Source organism: Pholcus phalangioides, unplaced genomic scaffold (assembly GCF_987345545.1).
Source record: "Pholcus phalangioides strain wild (caught in Gottingen) unplaced genomic scaffold, Ppha-v1.0 ptg000009l_1, whole genome shotgun sequence".
In the NCBI taxonomy this organism is placed as follows: Eukaryota; Metazoa; Arthropoda; class Arachnida; order Araneae; family Pholcidae; genus Pholcus; species Pholcus phalangioides.
Window position 1 is genome coordinate 58630003 of NW_028301602.1, and position 24030 is coordinate 58654032.

At 34.4% G+C, this 24030-nt stretch overlaps 1 protein-coding gene across 1 annotated transcript in view; it reads right to left on the bottom strand.

Annotated features, from left to right (window-relative positions):
- The window catches only part of LOC149083391 (vesicular glutamate transporter 1-like), a 102017-nt gene that overhangs the window by 26794 nt on the left and 51193 nt on the right, over positions 1-24030 (bottom strand). Inside the window, exons 2-3 of the mRNA XM_089236663.1 lie at positions 16505-16621; positions 5699-5960 (exon numbers count right to left, since the gene is read on the bottom strand). Of these exons, the coding sequence (XP_089092789.1) occupies positions 5699-5960; positions 16505-16621 (379 nt within the window). The remainder of the gene's footprint in view (positions 1-5698; positions 5961-16504; positions 16622-24030) is intronic.

A 24030-nucleotide genomic window follows, 5' to 3' on the forward strand; every position in this document is an offset into this window, starting at 1 on the left:
CATATTTAAGAACGAAAATTTTATTGCAAATTTTACATGAAGTAATTTTGAAAAATTCACGAAAGTTTAGGGAAAAATAGTTAAATAGGAAAACCAGATATTAGATGTCAAGCTATTTCAATGATTTCACAAGTTTCAACTTGAGTAAGTAGTGATCTAAAGAGGAGCCTTTTAAGAGGAAATTTTTATTTTTGACAGATCTGTATTCGAATCCAATGCAGGGCCCACATACGGCTATAAACTGTCTTTCTCAACTATCGGCTATAAATTTCCTTTTCTCGTCGTCCAAAACAACGGTATTCATTACAGAAATTCGCTTACTCATTTTAACATATTAGAGTTTAGAGAGATATAGATGGCTTTTTTCTCAGCCAGAGATATCAAGGAAACAGTTATTTCCGGATATTATGCCGAGGCGAGCTCGGAAAGAAAAGTCATGACGTCTCCGCCGGGACTCGAACCCAGGCCCTCTTGCATACCGGGCAAGCATGCTACCATCTACACCACTGGAGACACATGACTCTGCCTTCCTAATTTCACGCACTGTGTCCTCTACTTCAGCGCCTCACGACACAGTGCGTGAAATTAGGAAGGCAGAGTCATATGTCTCCAGTGGTGTAGATGGTAGCATGCTTGACCGGTATGCAAGAGGGCCTGGGTTCGAGTACCGGCGGAGACGTGATGACTTTTCTTTCCGAGCTCGCCTCGACATAATATCCGGAAAATAACTGTTTCCTTGATATTAGAGTTTGTTATGTCAGAATACAAATTAATTCTCCTTTGGTTTATTTCCTATTTTGTCCAAATTAATTTAACAAGTTGTACGTGGTTTTAATTCAATCGAAATGTGGTGTGAGGACAATGCTGAATAAGAATGAGTTAGTCCAAAACAGACAAAATGAGTTAGTCCACCATTTCGGTGATTGTTATTAGTTTTTGGACGCTGAGAAAGGCCACTTCACCTACATTGATCCAAAACTTAATGACGGCTCGGGTGAACCTCGTTTTTCGTGTAACTACAGTAGTTGTGATTGTATTGTAATTTTATCTACACTAAGACTGACTGAGATAGACGCATTATCTCAGGGCGTACTGAGCTTATTCGTTCCCTATGCTTCTCTGATGAATGCTGCTTTGAGCGAACTGGATATGTTTATATTTTATTTTTCTCCAGATTCCACTGTTTAACATAAAAGTAACCTGTATAAGATAAAAGGGTGTGGAATACCTTTGAATAGTGTGGAATACCTTTGAATACACTTGAATAGTTTACAAGTCCATAAATATTAATTAAGAATTAGTTTTTTCGAATGTTGTTTGTGAAAAAGTCATTCTCCAGATGTGGGATATTTTTGTTTTAAAAAACTATTCCAATTTTTGTCGATAGAGGACGCTGCACGAAAACAAATTACAGAATTCCTTCGCAGATCCTTTCTTCAATCTCTCCTATGTCCGAAACGTCCGTAAAGCTTCAGCTGGCGAGTCGAGGCTGAGGTAAAACAACTTTACCAGTAGTATTTTATCCGCCAGTGGTCGACATCACAATGAAAACCTTTCTGTAAGTACCACAAATAAGAAAATTCAGAAATGAATTATAATTCATACCCCCCCCCCTCCGCATTTTATTGGCTCTGAATTGCATATTTCCAGCGAGTAACTTTCTTGCAGCACTCCTTATCGACAAAAAATTGAAATAATTTTTTTTTCGGTACTCAAAAAATCTGTTTTCGTGAGAATAACTTTTTCTCAAACCCACATTCAAATATATTAATTTTTCCTATTTGTATAAATTTTTAAACTCTTTGGTGTTTACGGGACACCTTGTACTTGGTGGCAGCTTATCGACTTATATTCAAATTGAAATAGTTACCCATGAAATGACATTGCTCCGAATTTTGTTCTATTCTAGGCAATATTGGTTAGAAATGTGCAATTTCTAAATTTGCCAGAGCTTTTACGTGCTGAATTATTTTGAGCTTTTTTTTAATACTTTAATGACTGTTTGGCTTCACTAGTTTTGTATTCCCTTTGAATACTGGCAGCCAATAGTGGCAACGAACACTGAAAGGTCGTTTTGGGTTTTAGGGAGAAAGAGAGAAGCAGCTCTCTCTTTCTCTCTATTGCAAAAAGCTTTTATGAGGATGAAAGAGGTGGGGACAAAGTCAACAAATCTTTATCTTCTCTGTCCATTTTCCCCGGCCACCATTGCCTATTCCCATCTCGTGATCTCTCCTTCCCACCGGTTCCTTTCATTTACCCAGTACAGCAACAGCACCATTTTAGACACAATGACTTCTATACCATGAAAATATGCCTTTTTTTTTTGCCCTTTTATGGGGTGTGGTGGTGGGGGGGGGGGGGTTGTTGATCGATATCGTATCGTGATACATCCGATAACTTTATTTTTTCACGCATGCGTATATCCTCTAAAGGGAGGTTTTTATTTTATGACCGGAATATTTACTGTTATCTTATACATTCAGCGATCTCTCACAAAAAAATTGAACTGAACAGCATCATACACCAATGCGCAAATTATAATTACGGTATTTATAGTGTGAATTGATCTTACGAAAAAGTTTCTTGTTCAATGAGAAAACTTTCTTATTTAATGAAAAAATTGTTGTTCAATAACAGCAGATTATGCTTATTGTCAGCTCTATAAATACAGTATAGTCTCCATTCAACAAAGTTTTCTATTTAACGAAATTTTCGACAGAACCTTGAATTTGAATGACATTTACATTTTATTTACTCTCCATATAACGAAAAATTTCAACGAAGTTTTTCCACCTAAATTTTTTTTTGTGAATTTTCGTTCTCTTGCAACGTTTCACAACTTCTTATTTGTCGCAAAATCATCCGTAGAGTCGTATAGCATGGGTGTACTAACCAGTAATATTGTATTCACGGAAATTTGCCCAAAAAGCTGAAAGGGAGAAAAACTACTTAAAGTTTTCTTTTCTGTAAAAATATTGTGTTATATAACGAAAACAACTTCAGAGTACTCTAAAGTTTACTGTCTAGCAATAAGGTGGTTAATTAGCAAGAAACATTACGTAGGAAACTTCAATACAGGTATAACTGAAAAAGCGATTATTAGACAGGTTATATACATGAAAATCAACACTTTGTGCTCACGAAAGTGCGAACGTTTTTATAAAAACCGCGCTCTTTATATGTTATTAATGCACCGTTATTATACACCGTCAATCGACTGCTTCAACAAGGTGACACTAGTATCGTTTAGTAAGGGACAATTCCAGGTTGTGGTGTGTCACAGGGAGTTTTTCTTTAATAGGGTTGTTAATAAATGGAATAGCTTACCTCCGGGGTCGTGGATTTAACACAATAGACACGTCTAAAAAGATGTACGATAAAAATATTGGAATAAATCGAAATGTTATACATACTTAGATAAGACAACCATAACCTTTTTTATGGTAAGTGCAGTACATATTACTAATTATTTTCAATATATGCTTTTATTTTTTAGGTTGTTGTATTTTGGTTACGTTTGACATCCATATTTTACAAGGGCAACTTTTTTTCAGCCACCTCGTTGGGAAATTTAGCTGTTGTGGCTCCTGTGTTTGTATTTGTCAAAGCTGGATTACAGTCTTTTTTGCAGTTTAAAAGATATGTGTAAAAGTCAATAAAGTGGATAGGTAAGTTTGAATCTTTAAGTAGGTAAGTTTTTTCTCGTTTTTGTAACTTAATTTACAAATTTCTACTTAACGATGTTTCTTTATAACCAAGCTTTTAAGTGGAAAGTTGAGACTGCGTTAAATGAATTCTCGACTGTGTATTATAGGATAAGATAAGGTAATTTTATTTATTTAATCAAAATACAGATAAAAAATACTTTGGGAATAAGTTGACTGGTTAATTCGCAAAAATTATCGTTATACCTATGTGTGACGCTACAAATAATAATGAAAAGGAAAGAAAAAATAAATCCACGCATATATATGAGGGTTCTAAAGAGAACAAGGGTTATAAGTGCAATGTTAAGTACTATATGTGTTTTATTTCCGTTTTCCTCTAAACCCGTGAGGTATAAGACAAAGAAATGTATGGCAACAGGAATGGAGTAAATGAATTACGAAATACCGCTGTGGTGGTCGAGTGGTTATAGTGCCGGACTCGTGATGCGAGGATCCGGGTTCGAACCCCACAGTGGTGGTCAGCTGAAGTTGGTTTTCTGTGGTTCCCAACTTCAGGCGCAAATGCGAGCCGATCTCCCCGTTAAAAAGTCTCGCCACAGAGAGCAACAGTCCTACAACGGTAAATCATTCAACCATAACACTTCATTCATAGTTAGAAAAACTGGGGGCAGATGACAGCACTACACATAACAAGCATTACACAGAAACAAACTTTACGTCAGGTTGCACTACACGTACACGCACATTCCCGCAGGTACGGGTTCGTTGGGGGGTGCATGTGTGGTGTAGCAGTAGTAGGTGGGGCCTCCATGATGTTCTTAAGTCAGCCACCTCGTTGGGCAATTTGCCTGTTGTGGCGTTGTATTTGTATAATCGGCGCCCATCGGCGAATTGTGATTTCAGAAATAATCACATTAAGTAATTTGTGAATTTGGAGACTAATGATAATGTTGAACCTTTTTAACGCCCACAGCTGAATTAGTAGAAATTTGCTTTGATAAAGTGAAATTGCAAAAAATAAAATGCCTTAAAATATTGAATTCTGTTACCTAAAAAAACAAAATAACTTTTTCTGATTCTTTTTTCGTGATCTAAACACTTTTTTTCAAATGTCACGATGCAAATCAGTAACATTACTTCCCATTGAAATAGATTCATGGAGTAGAATATACAGTGCACATTTAAAATATGTTCGAATGTGTTCGCATGAACGGTTAGTAGTAGCAGCAGAATATGCATAACTCCAAGTGGTTGATCGCAATGCAAAATTATCTGTTTGGATTTTTTAAATTGCGTTTTGCTTTGAGTTGTTCAGGTACAGGGTGTTTCATAAATTTGTAAATAGTTCAAAAATTCTTAAATATTGAAGGAACTGGTGTATTTGAATGCGGTTTCCTGAAGAGTCATTTTCACAAAGGATATTTTTTTGGAATAGGAAAAAGAATTTAGTTGAAATTTTTGTCGAATGAGGGCACTGCACGAATGTCCGGAACCAAGTTATTGAACCTAAAACTTTCTTCAATACCTTCTGTGTCCTGTACGTTTGTAAAGCTTTAGACGGCAATCCGTTACTAAGGTAAAACAACTTCACCAACAATGATTTATTCATCAGTGTCAACATCACAATGAAAAGCTTATGCAAGCGTCAGTAACAGGAAAATTTCGAAATAAGCTATTAATTGTACACCCCCTGCATTTTATAGGAGTCTCATTTGCATATTTCCAGTCATTTGATTTCATGCAGCGACAAGAATTTAATCATTTTTCTCTGTACAGAAAAAAAATCCCCCTTGTGAGAACAACGTTTTCGCAAACAGCATTGAATATACCAATTCCTTCAAATTTTAAGAATTTTTAAATTATTTTCGAATTTGTGCGATACCCTGTACATAAGAACTTGCTTCCACACAGCCAAAACTCGATAAGATTTATTTGTAATGGTAACTAATTGTAAATATTCAATTTTTTAAGTATCGTAATGGGCACATTCTTCAATCAACAAAGAGATTTTCTGAACCCACAAAACGTACCACTCCCGTCGAATTGGACACCATCTGTATGACAGCAACGCTGAGATTGCAACGGATGCCGAAACTGATGAGGAAGCCGAGAGCGCTGAGGATGGCAATAGTAAATCGTTTCGTCATGTTCCTGCAGCAAGGACAGTTCGGCTCGAGGAATGCTTTGGCTCTTGGCTTCTTTGGCTCTTGAGCAGCAGCTTCACCCAGGTACTCTTCGTCCAGCTCTTCGTGTTTCATCAAACCTTTCTCATCTTCTTTCTTCCTTAGTTTCCTAAGGGTAAATAAAAGAAAATTAACATTAAAAAATGAATAATATGCTATATTAATCACTTCACTCACACAACTAAATAATTTTCATTTTCTCATCAGCTGTAGATCAATATGAAACATTTCTAGTTCGAGGGAATGAAAAAGAAAATTTCAAATATCGTAGTATGACAATGTAGTTTCAAGTAATATTTTTTTACATCTATTAAGAACCTTATTGGTTAAAACGTGAAACCTGGTTTTGGAGCATAGTTAAAAGATGGAGTAAAAAAAAAAAGATCACGAGAGGGGATTTTGAAAACACTATGATAAGTCTTTCAGAAGAAAAACCAAATATAAGCCATGCAAATTATATGTTCGTGTAATGAACCATTACTACTACTTAACAAACATGCACCACGTAAACGTTAATATAGATAATTTATAACGAATTAGTACATGCCGGAACATATGTTTTGAGTGTATGTGGCTCCCAACGTAATTATGTTGTCAGAATTCTGCTAGTGGTGTTCTAGTGATGTTGCCATCTATTTTATATATTTTAAGATGGAAATTGTTGATGACTGAATTTTCGTGTAATTAAGACGTAAGTATCGTGCTGTCTACTCTCTGCGGAGAGACTTCTCGATTGTGAGACTAGCTCGTATTCGCGTCTCGAAATTGGAATTAAAGTAACGAACTTCTATTGCGCTACATTCTCTATTACGCTAATAGGTTTTTCATGTCTGATGTTTGAATTTTATTGTTTGTTATCTTATTTAGCACATTTATTTTTCATTCCGTACCAAAAATACTGTTATTTTTCAAAGGATAAGATAAATCCTTATCGATAAGTCCTTAGGCCTATAAGATAAATCGACTGTGGTGGTCGAGTGGTTATAGTGACGGACTCGCGATGCGAAGATCCGGGTTCGAACCCCACAGTGGTGGTCGGCTGAAGTTGGTTTTCTGTGGTTCCCAACTTCAAGGCGCAAATGCGAGCCGATCTCCCCGTTAAAAAGTCTCGCCACAGAGAGCAACAGTCCTACAACGATAAATCATTCAATCATAACACTTCACTCATAATTAGAAAAACTGGTGGCAGATGGCAGCACTACACATAACAAGCATTACAGAGAAACAAAAAAAAAACTTCACGGCAGGTTTCACTACACGTACACGCACATTCCCGCATGTACCGATTCGTTGGGGGTTCCGCGGGGGGGGGTGCATGTGTGGTGTAGCAGTAGTAGGTAGGGCCTCCAAAAAATGGCTCGGGGATCCATGATGTTCTTAAGTCAGCCACCTCGTTGGGCAATTTGCCTGTTGTGGCGTTGTATTTGTAAATAACGTTTTAATTAAAATCCTACGAAAAACCATTTTTATCGATTTAAATAGTGAATTTAGTAAAATAGTCATTTCAAATATAGTAGGGGAGACCGGAGTAATTGGCATAAGAGGCAAGAGTTGACATACAACTTCTTTTTTCTACCGCAGTGAGTATTGAGTGCTAGTGTCTTTTCTGTCAAACCACCTGAGGATGTTGCATTATCCATTGCAGTTCCAGTGTGATGGGAGCTCCCAGAGAAGAATGACAGCAAGTTTCCTGTGATTCACTGCCAACAGCATTTTTTTTCACTCAAGGTTTGCTTTATTCTGTGAAGCCTATGAATATGTTGAGACGTTTCAACAGTTCTGATGGGAGAGTGGTAAATAACTATTGCATTTCATGTGCTGGAATGCTTCATATGCTTCATAAACAATGAGGCAAGTCATGTTGGTGCATCCCAGCTGAGGGGCATGTTGGCACAGAACACATGCGATATGCCCACTTACCCATTTGTTATAACCGCAGCAAAATTCTGCTGAAATTAAAACCACAAGTGAACGATCGACCTACTTTATCATATTTGGTGGAAGTTAACATAGTTTTTTAACAATTTTTAAACAAATTTGATGAAATGAGCATACAATTGCAAGTGATATTTTCGTGATTAATTTGTAGCCAAGGACTACCGCTACCCGCAGCGTCAGTCACATTTGACGTAAGTATTGCAGAGAAAATTAAAAAGTAAAAACTATGACAACTTGCCCCGATCTTTCTAATCCATAGTTCCCCAGACTTTTTGTTCCATCGCCTCATTCTTCAATTTTTTTTTCTCTCATCGCCCCCAACTCAAGAGAACCCATATGATGGTGTGTAGCTTCTATCGCCCCCCGGACCATTCTATCGCTCACCAGGGAGCGATATTGCCCACTTTGGGAAACATTGCCCTAATCTAAATGGGGGAAAAAATATTAATGCTAAAGTTTCAGCAGTTTGGTTTTTGAAAAACTGTTTTATCAACCTGTAGAACTTTTATTTCTATGAAATAAAATTCTAACAAAATGGTCGTTATGAGATGGATGCATATATTGTATATAAGCAAGTTTTCTCAATATGACACTTTTCTGACGTTCTATTCAGTTGCTTTAGTTTTTTGATGTTTTTATCGATGACAGAAAGGTTTGGTCAGCAACTTATGAGAAATCGATAAATTTCTATTAGACTACTCATTTATCACATTCCTATTTTCATTATCACTACAGATATATACTTTGTTATTTTTTTTTCTCGTTTAATCGAAATACCGTCATCATAATGACTGATGAATGACTCATCCAAAGCTGATTATTCGTATAAATTAAGACATATTAGTCACGACTTTGACACAGATAAGTAATTATTCATGAATGTTAATCAATGACTCGCATTCTCTTGACTTTTTTTTGTAATACATCTCAACGGGCCGACAAACTTGAACTGATTGATGATACATCCTTGGGGAGAACAAAGTTCATAGATTAAAGAGGAAAAAATCATTTTAAACATAGAAAAATGTTCATTATATCACAGTATTTTTTTCCGTTAAATTAAAATAAATTTAAATTGAGTAAGATTATACTTTTTTTGGAAAAATTTTCTCTTTGCTGATAAAGATTTTTTTTTTTCAAAACCTCGTAAAATACCAAAAATAGATTTCTATATTCCGAACAAAATTATATGCAGTATACATTTAAGCACTAAAAATACTGGTGTACCACTCCGATAACTGGTAGTTTTTCCTTCCTCAATGGAAAAACGGAAGTGCAGAAGTGCAACCAGGCTCATAAAGCCCAAACTAGACCCTACGAGCTTATTTATCTTAATTATTTTACTTATTTTAGTTTAACAATGTTCAGAAAATTATTTCACGCATAATATATGTTACGGTAAAGAAATTCGGTTATTATACATAATCACCGACAATTTTGGTAAGCTTGATCAATTCCCCTAAATGTATCAAAGCGATAGGGAGTCGCTCTAGACCAGTCTAAACAGGATTACAGCATGGGCAAATGAATGGAGCATGACGTTTAGCGTTGATAAGTGCATGGTCGCTCATTTTGGTTCGAACAACCCACGGTTCTCTTACGAGTTGAATGGTGTCACTATCCCGGATGCAACTAGGGTCACCGATTTGGGAATTCTCATTGACGAGCGGCTTAGGTTTTCTGAACATTGTTCAGCGGTGGTCAAGAAAGCGAATAGAATGCTTGGTCTCATTTTCAAAAAGGTCTCTTCGCGTTCTCCTAAAGTCATTCTTCTGCTTTTTCGAGGCTTAGTTCGTCCTGGACTGGAGTATGCTGTACGGTTTTGGAGACCATACCTACAGAGGGACATAGACTTGGTTGAAGGGGTGCAGAGAAGAGCTACGCGTGTCCTTATTGGCACACAGGGCTTGAGTTATGAAGAGAGACTTCATTTTTTGAATATGTTCACATTGGATGAACGCAGGTGTCGAGGAGATATGATCGAAGTGTTCAAAATTTTCAATGGGATGGATAGGATGGACCATGAACACCTAGTACACCGCCAATCGGCTGCTTTTACAAGGGGACACCAGTATCGATTGGTGAGGGTCTTATGGCCATGATGTGATTTTATTTAGATGACCCTACTTTTGAGCCAGAGCTGGATATAACAAACTCTGATTCAACGAATTTTTCCGAACATCTCGAAACAACTCCTATCTGACGAATTATGAAATGGGTCATTTTCTGCACACGAGGGCTAATTAGACCGGGACCTGCAATTTATTGCCGATTCCGAACGGCAGGCTTGTTTTTTTTTTATACTCATCGAGAGGTTGGTAAGCGAACCCTTCGATGGGGGACTCCCTGGGGTAGCATTTTTTCTGCGGTCATGTCACCGTTTCTGTTGTACTCCTGTTTCAGGAAAGTTTTCTGACAAGGACGAACCGGGTATCGAACTCGCGAAACATCCTTTGGTACTTAAGGTGAGCATCTCATCGACCTGGGCTACCGCGCCCTATGAAATAGGATCTCGATGTAAAAAATACGATCATTTTGTGTGCAAATGATCCAACGCAGGTGAGGCCAACCTTTTTCTGAGCCGTGCTACTATAAAGATCATTTTTAATATTCGTGCTTCCTCTTGAAAAATCTAACATGTAGACCATGCGTCTCACTTTTGGCTACCTTTTTGCTTGCATAAAAATGTTCGTTTTGTCACCTTTTCAAGCAAAATTGTTTTGGTTTCTCAGTTACAAATTCAATTCCCATAATGCAAATCGTGTGCGTGCATAGATAAAAGCTCATTATGGGAATCCAAAGGCTCAGGACAATGCCACCACCTCCCCTACCAATAATTCACGAATATACAACTTATCCATAGGGACGCCTTTGATTTTTACAAATGTAAGACGTCCGTCTTAACGCACGAGCCCAACCCGGAAAGCAATACCCTGGAATTTTTTACCACGCTGGTTGGATCAATGCAATTTAGTGCAAAAACGAAACTTCCGATATTTTGATCCGATATATTTTAATTATATTAAAAATAACATTATTTTATTTCGTTGGTTAAAAAAAAAATATCTCCCAGCTTCTTTAACTTGGAATAAATGAGAATTTTTGAATTTTTTTTTTTGAAAAATGATTTATTTATTTTCCAATCACTTCGCGGATCACCAAGAAATCTTCGGTGGAGTATTTAGTGCTCCACGTAGCACAGTTTGGGAACCCCGGCTTGGGTATTACGTATCATCACCGGTGAAAGAGATAAATTTCAAGTATTTATCAAATTTACCAACGAAACTTGAGTATCATGCATAATTTAAGGTAAAAGTGATAATTTTTTCAGTATTTTTTAAATTTAAAGATTACGCTCTCTTGGGCATTATGTATAATCGCTGGTATAAGTGATAAATTTATCAAACTTACTGGGACGATGGGCGATTATTCATAATAACCGATTTGTCAGACATTTTACGTAGCATATACACATGAACCAATTCTTTACAATCTAGCGTTACACAAACATCTACATTTATGATATTCCTGAAATTTCAAGTGTCGATAAACATTATTAGAATCTATAGAAGACGATAGAGTAAAACTTATTTATAACCATTTCGTATAAAATTTAGATATTGAAACCAACGAGAATTTTGTACAAAAAATAATAATTGTTTTTAGCATGATTTAATAATTTCTACATTCACCAAAGCATGAAGTCAAAGAAAAGTTTCAATTTAATTTAAATTTTTAAGATATAAAAAAAGAACTGCTCATCGAATAATTTTTCAATTTGAATCACTTATACAAATAATAAATAACTCTTGAATATTTCAGACATTGAGAGAAACTAATTTTTGTTTTTGAAAACAAGGAGAAAATATATTTAATGCGAATCACTTTTGAATTAATGTAAATTCCAAACTAGAAGATAAAATTTATTGGTCCGTCGTGTTTAACAGAAGCCTTTTCAAAAATTTCAAAATAAATGTGTTTCTTTTTTTTACTGAAGGAAATGTGATTTATCAGTTGCGTTGATGCCGTATTTCGATGAAAGCCGATCGACTATATAATGCATTTTATTTCTATTGTATCATTTGATATAACAAGGACTCCATCTTGAGTGGATAAAAAAAAAAGAGACACAGAAAGGAATGGTTTTGGAATGTGATGTCATTCATGCAGAAACGGCAAATACAATTGGGGTTTGCAAATTTGAGGAAAATGATTGGCAACAGTAATTACTGTTTTTCTGGAAAACTCGGGTCTAATACTATATTCCAATACTGTATTCCCGTTATTGTAAACTCAGTTACCATCAAAACATGCAAACTGACATGGCTAACATTCAGAACACAAACATTTCACTACACACCCCACTACAAACACCTTAATTCTTTAAGCGATAATTAGAAATCACTAAACCTCCCTTCCAAATGCCATATCCTTTTTAATGAGGTAGGCTTTCTTCCGATTTCCAGCAGATGCAAACAAAGTGGTTCAGGAAAAGTTTTCCATCAAGAAATAAATTTTAAAAATTTATAAATTTCAGTGATAAAACAAGAAACGTCTTAATAATTTTATGGAGACGAGATAAGTGTAAGCACAGAGTCAAAATCGCTTATTCCATTTGTTGTCTCATATTATATCCTTTAGAGTCCTTTTTTGGAGACATTTTTTTAATTTTTTTAATTTTTTTAAAATTAATTAATTTATTAATATGTTGCGAACAATGGTACAAATGTACATATGAGGAACAATTAGATAAATGTGTGTGCCTGTGTATAAAATTGTGAAGAATTTCTGGTTCTTGAAATGAAGTTCAGTTTTAATTTAGAGGACCATAAAGCTGTACCGTAAAATTTATTTCATCACCATTCCATGCAAAATAGGGACATTGGAACACGAGGGTTTTTACAAAAAATAGTAATTGTTTTGAGCTTGATTCAATAATTTATAAATTAACCAAAATCACAAAGTCAATGATAAGTTTCAATTTAGTTAAAATTTTCATCCTTTAAATGCATTAATTTTTTTTTTCGAGCTGATATTTTTTATTTCATAGTTACTGACGTGTATAGAAAGCCATCTAGAATTGAACTGCTTATACAGGGCCTTAACAGGCTGTACAGAGCTTTAAAAATCCCGTAAAAAGTAAATGTATTGAAATAATGTTACTTTCCAAATACAGTCGAATCCAGTTTTAATGAATACCGTTATAGCGAAAATCTACTTTTAACGAACACTTTTCTAATCCCCTAGATAAGTTTAAATAGGAACAATGCAACAACCTCGAATTCCTTTATAACGAAATTTTGTTATAACAAAGTGATTTCTCCGGTTTCTTGGAGTTTGTTATAACGGGATTCGACTGTACATAACTAACTTTTTTTGTATTCAAACTATAGTAAGAGAGGGAGAAAAATATTCGGATTGAAAAGTTCAAGGTAAAAAAAGAGAAATGCAAGCAAAACATTTTAACAAATTAGCCGAATCACATCCACACATGGTCCGAAAAAACAAAGTTTTTGTCGTTAATTGAGACATCTACCAGCCATTTCAAAATATAAAATGGAGAGAAAATGAACTCGGGTTATGCGCAAAGGCGATTTTGAATTTTTATCTTCCAACTGGTAATGAACGTTTAAAAGACCGTTCTCGCACATATGCAAAGTAATGCATTTAACACCAGAATTACCGGGTTGAGATAATAATATATAAATTGCGCAATATGAATAATTTTTATTTTAATTGCTTATACACAAATAATAAATAGCACTTGAATTTTTCAGACATTAAGAGGAAACTAATTTTTGTTTTTTTGAAAACAGAACACGGAGAAAATATATTTAATGCGAATCACTTGAATTAATGCAAACTTCAAACGAGAAGATACAATTTATTGGTCTGTCGTGTTTATCAGAAGCATTTTCAACAATTTCGAAACGAATGCGTTTTCTTCTTTACCGAGGGAATGTGATTTATCAGTTGCGTTAATGCCAGATTCCATTGGAAGCCGATCGACTAATGCATCTTATTTCTATTGTACCATTCGATATAACAAGAGCTCCATCTTGAGTGGATGGAAAAAACAAAAACAAAATAAGGGACAGAGAGGAATGATTTTGGAATGTGATGTCGGGAACGAAAGCGAGCTGGAAGTATTTCCACGCGTTATTGCATTATAACGTTATTTACGTCGACTCGTTCAGTGACACTGATTCTAAGAGGCAGGCGAGAGATGCTTGGGATGAGCATCACCATGGTTACCTTATTCCGGGTCTTTGGTGGGCGGTGCTAAGCCCTTCTAGGCTCTTCTCCTGATTGGTGATGACAGTGCGTTGAAAGGCTAGACATACGAAGCGAGCCAGGAAGACATATACACAAAAAAAATGAAATAAAATAAAAAATAAATGTAAAAGGACAAAACAGAGCATTGTTCTTAATGACTTTGCAACATCGTGGAATTAGGAAAGAAACAAAAAAAAAAGAATTCAATTTCTCTTAATATTTAGTCTGGATTCATTTAGGAAATTTCTGACTTTCAAAAGAACTCCCATGTTTTCTGTATGATGATAAACTCTTCGCGAAATTTCATAGGATTAACTCATCTCCGTTTTTATGGAGGGGGGGGGGGCAGGGATGTCAGTACCATCCATTGAAGCATTAACAATTTTGTTATTTTTCCTCGAAGTCCAAATATTTCAAGTTTCTAGTTTGTTCCCAATTCTGGAACCTCCAAGATTTATTGATTTATTCGAAGTCTCAAGAACAGTTTCTACGCATTGGAAAGTTCCAATGAATTTTGGTTCTTCAAGAAATTATTTCAAACCGGCAACTTCTAAATATTTTGCATCAAGAGAAAAATGTATTTTTAAATCATGTCGAGGTTTATGATAGTTTCAATAAATGAAACTATGATGTTGTCATTGCTGACAACAACTTTTGACAAAGTTTCTGCACCCGAATCAAAAATAGTCATGGTGGGCTGAACACGAATTTAACCATAAAAAGAAACTAGACTGACTACGGTTTTTTTAATTGCACATTTAAATGCGCATATAATCACTAGAGCTCAAAATTCAGCAGAATGTTATAAGTGCCCTTTTTCTTCTTTTTTTGAATATTTTCAAACTTTTTAGTAAAAATGCTTTTTTTGAAACTTCCCTGCCATAAATGCTTATTTGAACATAGTTTTCAGTTTATTAGCGACTTTCCAGAGGCCATAATCTAATCTGTAAAACTTGGATATTTTTAGTATCGAGAGCAAAATAATTGCTTTTTTTTAAATTTTCCAACTTTCAGTATTAATTATCATCAGGCAGCCTCTTCCCCTCCTAGTCCCATTCAAACGTGAATAGGGCTGTGGGGGCCCCCATGTTGTTTTGATTTTATTTTTTTTTATACCATAACTGAACTGAAAAACAACCATAGCTTTATTTATTTTACATACATATTAAATGTTCGATTATATTTACTAGAGTCGCCCTCAGGCGCGTACGACAGATACGGCCACAGAGAACCCCGCTCTTGTAGGGGTCCCGCATATATGGTAATATAAAAAAAAGTTAAAATTATTTTGTGACAATAGAAAAAGGTAGCTATGTTTCAACAATAGAAATGATAATGATTGTTCCAAATAATATAACGAATAAACGAGAATTATTCACTACTCGAAGGAGACCCGCAGATCATTTTTTCTACTGGCTCCGTGTCTGACAACTGTGGCCCTGTAATTTACCTAATCCTGAATGTCTACCAACATTTTATTTTGGGCTTGAAATCAATTTAACTTGCATAATATGTTATTATAAACTGTAATTGAAACAGTAGACGTATTAAGTGCAACCACCTAGTTTGGAACCCTTAGTTTTTAGTTATTTTTTCTTTCTTCCATAAATTATAAATGCCTTCTTTTTTAGTGCCTATCTTAGGCATTTTTACAGCCTTATTGCCTACCTATTTTGATCATTTTTAGTAAATAAACTTTCGATCTTTAATAATGACACAATACAATACATTGAAACATAACATAAGTATATAGAAGTCAAATTAAACGCACTGAAAAAACAACACAAATACATAGAAACTTCACCAATATATAGACGTACAACATGCATAACAACTCAACACCAATATACTAGAAACACCACAAAAAATACATAAAAACGCTAAAGTATTACAGCACAATAGTTCATTTATCGGCCTCTGACACTTTCTCGCTTTGCATTACACTAGTACCGGATATGAGGAGCATCTCTAACAGTACTCAGCCAGCATCTTGGCTGACCATTTTTTCTGGTAATGTTGTTCTATGGATCCTTATCATTTTTCATCATATAATGTTCGTAAGTATCTCCTAAAACACGAGAGTCAATAAAACTTTTTCATAGTAATATCCATGTTCAACAGTGAAAACCATTCGGAATTGTATATTTTCATGTCAGATGCAGTTTCAATGTTGTCCACTATTATTACACTTATTCGATTGTGTGATAGTGCGCGAATTTTAATCATTTAAAGTTTTTCTTTCACACACACACACACACACACACACACACACACACACACACACACACACACACACACACACACACTGTCAAATTTACAATATTTTTTAGAAAGGGAACAAAGTTTTATATTTAATTAATTTTGAAACATTTTCGGCCTCAATTGATAATAGCTAAGCTATAATAATACTTCATAAACTGTATAACTTGCAGTACTTACTTCAAAATGTCAGGTTGCGGAATGTTTTTCAGGGCTTTTAATGTTGGCATCTCGAAAGATTCTTTACCTTTACCGCCACCATCATCACCACCACTACTCTCTCCATCCGGTAGTCTCCTTAATTAAGAGACACAAATAAATATAATTTTATACAATTTATATAATTTCTATTTCAATTATAATTGTATTTGTATTTTCAATTTATAATTTATTTGTCTTAAAAGCGTGTCAATTTTTTGTATAAATTGTGATAAAATAAACATTGAGTTCACGCTTTTTCTCAACAACGCTTCAATCAGCATTTTTATCAATTTCTTAAGCAACAGTGATTTTCCAAAATGTAACCAACACATTATTTTTCATAAAATTCTATATATGAATATAATAATAGCGCTTTTAAAAATGTTAAAAATAAATATTGAAGAATATTATTAATAATATTTTTCAACAATCGAGAGAAAATACTTTTTGGAAACAACAAATAGAGAATACTACATATCTCTATATTTTTCAACAAACACAACATAAAAGAACTCTTCGGGTCATATTTTTTAACAACTCTCCAATAATGGGTATTCTCCAACAATTCTCTGACAAACCATATTTTTAAATAATTCAATAAAATGTGTTTAGAATAATGTTTTAAATAACCGTATACTACGTATTTCAATAACGCGCTCGTATAAAAATAATTTTCAACAACTCTTTTGTGTAAAGAGTTGAAAAGGAAAAAAACCTCTTTTGTGCGAGCAGTAGAACTTTTCAAAAACACCAGAGAGAAGTAATATAATTCTTCAACAATCCTCCAATATAAAACACTTCTTAAACAACTTCTTAAGCAACTTCTTAAGCAACAGTATTTCTCAAAAATTCCCCAAAATGTCCTAAAAATCTTTTAAACAATTTCCCAACTATGCTTTAAAAAATAGTATTTTTAACAATGCTCTAAGCAAGTGTATTCAACAATGCTTTAAGCAAAGTTTATTCAACAATGCTCTAAGCAAGTGTATTCAACAATGCTCTAAGCAAGTGTATTCAACAATGCTCTAAGCAAGTGTATTCAACAATGCTCTAAGCAAGTGTATTCAACAATGCTCTAAGCAAGTGTATTCAACAATGCTCTAAGCAAGTGTATTCAACAATGCTCCAAGCAGCAGTGTATTCAAAAATGCTCTAAATTATTTCCCGACAATGCTTTAAGCAACAGTATTTTTCATAAATGCTAATCCATTGCTAATCCTAATCTGATAAAATACGGTTCCATACACAACCAAATTTCAAAATGAAGAAGAATTTTGTATTGAAATATAATTCTATTTTTTAGGATACCGGGAGAACTTTCATAATACAGTATTTTACCGTATATACGAGATGTCTCGTCACCCTTAATAATAACAACAATAAAAAACGAATATTACGCACTAAAGTTTATATGTATGAGAATGACACGCGTAAGATTTTTATCCTTTAGATTGATGGATTGAAAAAAAATGTCGGCTTACCCCTGGGTTATATGATTCACCATTCTCCATTTTTTGGTTAAATTAATTCTATATTTATACGTGCGAGAAAAACAAAAACAGTACGAAAGCAGAGCTGGATTGTGAAAGAGTCTTTTCTTCATTAATATATTGGGCGCGGAAGCCCAGTTCGATAAGATACTTGACTAAAGTACCAAAGGATGTTTAGATGTGATGTGCCTTGTGAGTTCGATACAGAAACCCGGTTCGTCCATGTCAGAAACTTTCCTGACACAGGGGTACAACAGAAACGGCGACGTGACCACAGAAAAAGATTGCTACGAAGAGAGTCCCACATTGAGGGGTTAGCGCACCAGCCTCTCGGTGAGTATAAGAAAAAGAGCTGGTGTTCGGAATCGGGAATAAATTGTAGGTGCAAATGACCGTGGTGCGACATAAATTATCAATATATATTGTGAGGAAACACCAATACCGAGGATTCAAACTTTGAAAGAGTATAAATCTTTATACGACATTGAAAAAAGATTGTGATCGAAATAAATGAAATGCTTTCAGCCACACACTTATTTAAATAAACATTTATACATTCGGTATCTTTTCTGGTTTCTAATTTCAGTGAGTAGTATTAAAAATTTGGACATTTAGATTCGATATGTGAAAATATACCTCGAAGTAATTAGTGCCCTTGCGTGCGAGAGATCGAGACGAATGATCCACGAATAATCTTGAAAGATAAAAATGAACAACTTCAGAAAGCTTTCGTTTTTTCCAGTAGAATCATTTGGGAGTTTTTAATCTTGAGAGAAATATTTGAAACATAATATCCATACTCAGCATTTGAAGCTTTTCTCGGTATTGACGATGAGATATCATAGTATTTTATCAAACAATACAAAATTTTTCCTTCAATCTAACTTCTTTACAATAAAGCTTACTTCGCTAAGAAACAAACAAATGTAATGTAAACTCTCGTTATATAGGGTTGAATTAATAATGTTCGTTAAAAGAAATTAGTTTTTCAACTGAGATATGATGCATAAGTAAGATATCAAGTACAATTTCGGTAATTATCTGAGTAATTTTTTATGTAGATTGGTTTCCATATGAAACTCTTATTTTTTTAAAATGTCTTCACAGCTTTAACCAGACTCCATTCGGGGAAGAATACGTCTTGAATATACATAGTACATAAGTACATAGTTAATATACAGATAATGGCAATTGCCACAATCATCATTTTTCAAAGTTAAGCTTTAGCTCTTATTTAAAGCCATCCAATAACATTTCTTCCTGACGTTCTGATTTTAATGAATTCTTATCAATTATCCACTTTACGATCAAGGACGAAATATTGTGTCCAAACACCCGTAAAATAAACTCAAACAAGTTCTGTTTCCTTTTCTCTCTTCTCATCATCGCGAAATTTTGTTGCAACCCTATGATATAAAGTTGTTCTTTTTATCTCCGATTGTTTCTATACTCCTATTACCAGTTTTTTCCCCTCATATGCTATACCCTTCTACTATATACATATAAGAGCGAAAGAGAACAGGTGGGGTGAGAGTGAAAAGAGAGGTCTACTTCGTATCTACTTATCTATTATATTGTTTTCCCTTTATTTGTTTTCTTCTTTTTCTACGACTTTTTTTTCTTCTTTTCCTTTTTTCTAATGTGCGGTTATATTAGGACAAGGTTATCATATTTATCACCGATTCGTCAAACAGAGATCATCCGAATTTCTTGCCAATAGCTTGTAAGCAAAAGGGGATTAATATGAGAAAATTTTTAATGCACTTCTTTCTAATCCAGTTAAAAATTTTTTACCTGCATTATAAATAAATTTTCTTTACTAATCAAATTTTTACCCAAGAATAATGTCTTTAATGCCACCTAACATTATAAAATTCTCAAAGGAAAAAAAACCAACTGAAAACGTTAAATTGAGTGCTCAACAATTGGTGTTTATTTCGATGTCGGTGTTTTTTTAGTTCTTGAATGAGAATTACGTGCGGTTTATACGAAACTACAGCGTGGAAAAGGCCGTGGTGTTTCAATAATGTTCTAAGTAACAGTATTTTCAACAATGCTATAAGCAATGGTATTTTTTTAAAAAATGCTTTAAAAATGTTCTCAAAATTTCTCAATAATGTTCCAACTCAGTATTTTCAACAATGCTCTTAACATACACACACACGCACGCACGCACGCACGCACGCCAGTATTTTCAAAAATTCTCCAATCAATTTCCAACACTGCTCTAAGCAACAGTATTTTGCAACAATGTTCTAACAAACATTATTTCTAACAATTTTCTAACAAACATTATTTCTAACAATGTTCTAACAAACATTATTTCTAACAATGTTCTAACAAACATTATTTCTCAAAGTAACAGTATTTATCGATGGATATTTTGTATATGAACAGTATTTTGGATATGATTCATCTAAAAATAATTTACCAACATTGATTCGAACAATAGAACGATCTATAAAATTTCTGAATAATTTTCAGTCCAATCATGTATTTTAAATAATGAGTCGATAAGAGGTAAATCATTAACGATTTTTTAAAATCAAAGAAAAATTAACAATCGAACTAAGATTTTGCGTTTGTATTACCCCTTTTATCTGATTATATTAAATTTGCAATGTGTGAGTTTGATTGCCATCTATTTTTCGCAAAAGAAAACTAAAAAAAAAAGGAAACATTTTTTTTGTGTGAAAAATGTGTCGGAAAAGAAAGCATCTTTCCGACTCTTTCAGTAGTCAAATTATTACCACTATTACTACTAGTAGATAAAGGGGTTAAACGAAAATAATCTCTTATATTTGATTATCTGTCAAATACCAGATCTTAAACGTACAACCGAATTTTCAGTTCCTTGCAAAGTCAGTGCTATGCTGACGCAAGTTTCATTATATTTTCGGAATTTTTATTAGAAATTATATATAACGTGTATTTGGGGAGAACAATCATCTCTCAAAAGCCGTTGCTCATGTAACACGAGGATGGAAGAAACCCCGTCGTATTCGATGACTTCATCTGTGAAAAGACAAGAGTATACTAGTGTTCAGAAGCGGGGTCCGAACGCAAGTACAGTATAGTCTATTTGCGAGCGGGGTTCCAGCTTCAAGAGCAATTGATGCCAGAATCATTTGTGAATGAAGGGAGGAGGGTCGGGTTATAGGCCCTTCACCACTCCAAAACAACGTCAAACAGCTGAAATACAAAAAGATCACCTTACATAGGTTAGTTCATTAAAAAACTGTTCGTATCCCATGGTAGGCTCATTTGTTAATAGCTCTGTCTGGTATCGTGTTCTTTTCTGCTCCAGAGAAAAGAACACTAGCTAGCGGTTAATTTTCCTTTTGGTCACTAATGATTCATCTCACATGCATATTCTTTTTCGTTATATGCAGAATGTGTGTGTGGTCAGGATTAAAAAAAAAAATTATGTTGTAGAATATAAAATTATGATACTATGAATTTTACTTAACTATATTTGTGGAATTTTCTATAAGTGTAAAAATACTGTTGAATAACTGGGCAAACTACAAAAAGGAATGTAAATGTTTGTAATGTAAGTGTTTGTGCATATAAAGTTTGAGCACGTCATCCTATCGCATGTAGAACAGGGGTGCACAACTTTCGGCCCGCGGGCCAAACGCGGCACACAGAGGCACCATCCGGCCCACCAAAGTTGTTCTGATAGAAAAGTATCAACACACTCAACCCGATAAATACCTAGGCTGATCATACTTTTTCATATAGATTCGGGATGTCACAAAAAAAAGAATGAAGGAGAAGTATTATGAAGGAATTTGGTGGGGAAGTATTATGAAGGAAGAAGAATTATGAAGGAGAAGTATATAAAGTTTCCAGTCATACAACCGAAATAATTGTCAAAGGCAAGTTAAGTTGCTAAATACAGTCAAAAAAAAAAATTATTAAAGACAAGTAAAGTTGCTATTTACAGCCCGAGAAATTTTCAAAACTATAACAGATAGTTTTGTGAAAAACTGCTAGGTGACAGCACGTGTATTAGCTGAACTTCAAATTTTGACAGCCAGAGGGTTAGGAAATTTTCCTTTTTCCTATCATTGTTTTTTTTCCTCGGGTTTGCAAATCATTTCTCTCACCAATGCTGGTCCGCGAAATTGTTCACTTAATTTCCCCGTCCACAAGTAAGAAAAAGTTGAAGAGCACTATGCTAGGGGCTTATCTTAGCAGCTTGATTCAGGATACAATAAACGATGCTGCAAATAAAGAACCAATTCCAGAAGCTTGAATGCCTAATGATACAATCAATTTTATTCAATGATCAAAAACGATTCAAATTCGCACAATATATTTTACTATTTCATATACAGGGTGCATAGCAAACAGGGCGTATTACATTTTACTGGCGAATCGTTGATTCAAAAGGCATACTTCCAATTAGAAAAAGTTTTCAAATAGCGCGTTATACATAGTTTAATGTACATAACGCTAAATATGAACGTAACACGAAGATATGTCATTCATGTTGCAAGGGGGTTGTATGCTATTAAAATAAAAAAATTAACTTTATATAGTCTCCGTGTGCTCCCAAAACCCAATTAGAAAGTTGTTGCTCTGTCTCTCTTGATGCCAACTAAAAAAATTCCACATTTCTAAGTGCAATATACACTAAGATATTCGAACTCGGAGGAAAACGGAGGAAGTTAAAAAAAAAAAAAACCAGTGTTAAATGTGGGTAAAACAGTTTTTTCGCATTTAGAACTTCTTTTCCGAAATTTCCTCCATTTTTCGAATATCTCAGCGAATGTTGCACTTGGAAACAGGGAGTTTTTTTTAGTTAGCATCAGGAGAGATAGGGCAACAACTTTCTAAGCTGCGCCCTGGCCTCGTACGTTTTGGGGCACACGGGGAATGCATAAAATGGTAATTTTTTTATTTAATAAATCTACAACCCCTTGAAACATGAATGACATTTGTAAGTATACCTGTGGGATCAACGGTTGCTAGTATACTATATAGCATATATATATAATATATATATATAATATATATATATATATATATATGCTCCTTTTATATTATTTTCATTTAGAGCAAGGCTGCACAACCTTTTCAGTCCTATGATATACGTACATAGTTAGCATAATTTTCCGCGGAGAAAAATGTATCATTTCTGGAACTCGCGAGCAAGAAACTAGTATATATTCGAATATAATTTGGCCCTCCCAACTTTTTTAAATATAAATTTCCAGTACCTTATTTTCAACAAAGCTCACTTTAATTATTTGAAATAAAAAACTAAGAGAGTTTTTTGTGTACTACTAGCTATAATACCCGGCGTTGCCCGGGTTTTCTTCAATGAGGCTTTTTTGGATCACGTGATATCTCCCTTTCTTTGAGGGACATGCAAACCGTGGCTAAGTTCACCAATATGGCGACTTCATGAAATAAACAAATCTAGATTTAAAGAAACGTAAAAATAAGTATATATATATTTTTCTTTTTTTAAAGGGTGCTAAGTATTTCGATTCCCCCCTTTGAACTTCAAGTTATATATCTCTGCCTGTTTCTGCTTTAAAAAATGCTTAATTAAATCTGTGGAATTTTTTCGATGTACTTTTTACGGGGCCATAATTAATTTTAAAGCAACCTAAACTATATGAATTTATGCAGTTCAATATTAAAAGACAATACGGAAACATTAATTTTCATGCTTGAAAAGATATAAATAAAAAGTTGAAATCAATGTTATTGCATGAATATCCAACACAAAAGTAGGTCCGGCTAATTACTTCATATTTAATCTCCCGGGCTTCGTATATCTATCTCTAAGTGAACTCAATATTTCAAAAATCGAGTATTTAGTACAATTTTTAAAACTATCGATGTGACAGAAAACCCCACCAAATTTCCGCATTTCTATATTAAAATCGGCAATTTTAACACTGATTTCTATGAGGATCACCCTTTTCCTGACCCTCAAAGCGATGCTGGTGATGATTATGACGTCATTCAAAAAACCTCATTACTGGGCGTATTGAA